We start from the raw sequence: 790 nt of genomic DNA, 5'->3' as shown, positions 1-790 counted from the left end.
CAAGAACTCCACAACATCATCTCTGTGGCATTTCTTTACATTGCTTAGGCAAAAAACTTTTTTTTTCATGATTATTTTATCAGGTTGTAATTTTACATGTTCCATAATTTTGGTGCCGATAATCCTCTTTGCAGGTTTTTTTGATTGTTCCATTTTGTTGATGTTCTCATTTGATGGATTTTTAACTGTGTTTACAACGTTTATATTTTTTTCAACAGAACTTGTACTGAGTTTGGTTCTATTCTTGTTTCTGTTCACGACCATTGCATAGGTTTGTAACATGTCGCTTGGTGTTTGTACAGCGTCTGACCAAGGTATATTGTTATTGTTTACGGAATTGATTTTAGCTATTTCTAATTCAGGTTCATGCAAATTACTAACTGGATATTTATTAATCAAGTTTGTACTATCTAAGCTATATTTATTAATGCGGTCGCGTACAGACACCTGTTCGTTACTTAGACGCACGTTGTGCATTGACAGCAGTAATTTATTCATTTCCGTTAATTCATTCAATTTTTCTACCATTTTGTCATTATTTATTTGAATAATATCTAAAATATCTAACCCTTCTCGAGGAACTCTGCTTGGATTCAAGATAACAAAAGTCGGCAAATTTTGTTGTAAATCATTTGAAATAATATATTTAAATATTTCAACTAACTCGACTACCTTGTCAACTTTTTTATTTCCACCTTGTTTGAGTGATAATTTTTCTTTTTTATCTTTTTTTATGATATCCAATTCATTAAGTAACAATTTTTTGGCAGTAGATATTCTTCGGAATGAG

The 790-nt window shown here is 30.6% G+C and overlaps 1 protein-coding gene across 1 annotated transcript in view; it reads left to right on the top strand.

The window, feature by feature from the left end:
• HELRODRAFT_181416 (hypothetical protein) overlaps nt 1-602 on the top strand; it is a gene marked incomplete at both ends in the record, with an annotated part of 45,073 nt that extends 44,471 nt beyond the window's left edge. The window contains one exon of the mRNA XM_009031226.1: nt 579-602. Coding sequence (XP_009029474.1) covers nt 579-602 — 24 coding nt within the window. The remainder of the gene's footprint in view (nt 1-578) is intronic.
• Nucleotides 603-790: the final 188 nt, after the last annotated feature.

The sequence above is a fragment of the Helobdella robusta genome (genome assembly GCF_000326865.2).
Source record: "Helobdella robusta unplaced genomic scaffold HELROscaffold_71, whole genome shotgun sequence".
NCBI lineage: Eukaryota > Metazoa > Annelida > Clitellata > Rhynchobdellida > Glossiphoniidae > Helobdella > Helobdella robusta.
Note: the sequence above shows the minus strand (reverse complement) of the source record. Positions and strands in the feature narration are given on the sequence as shown.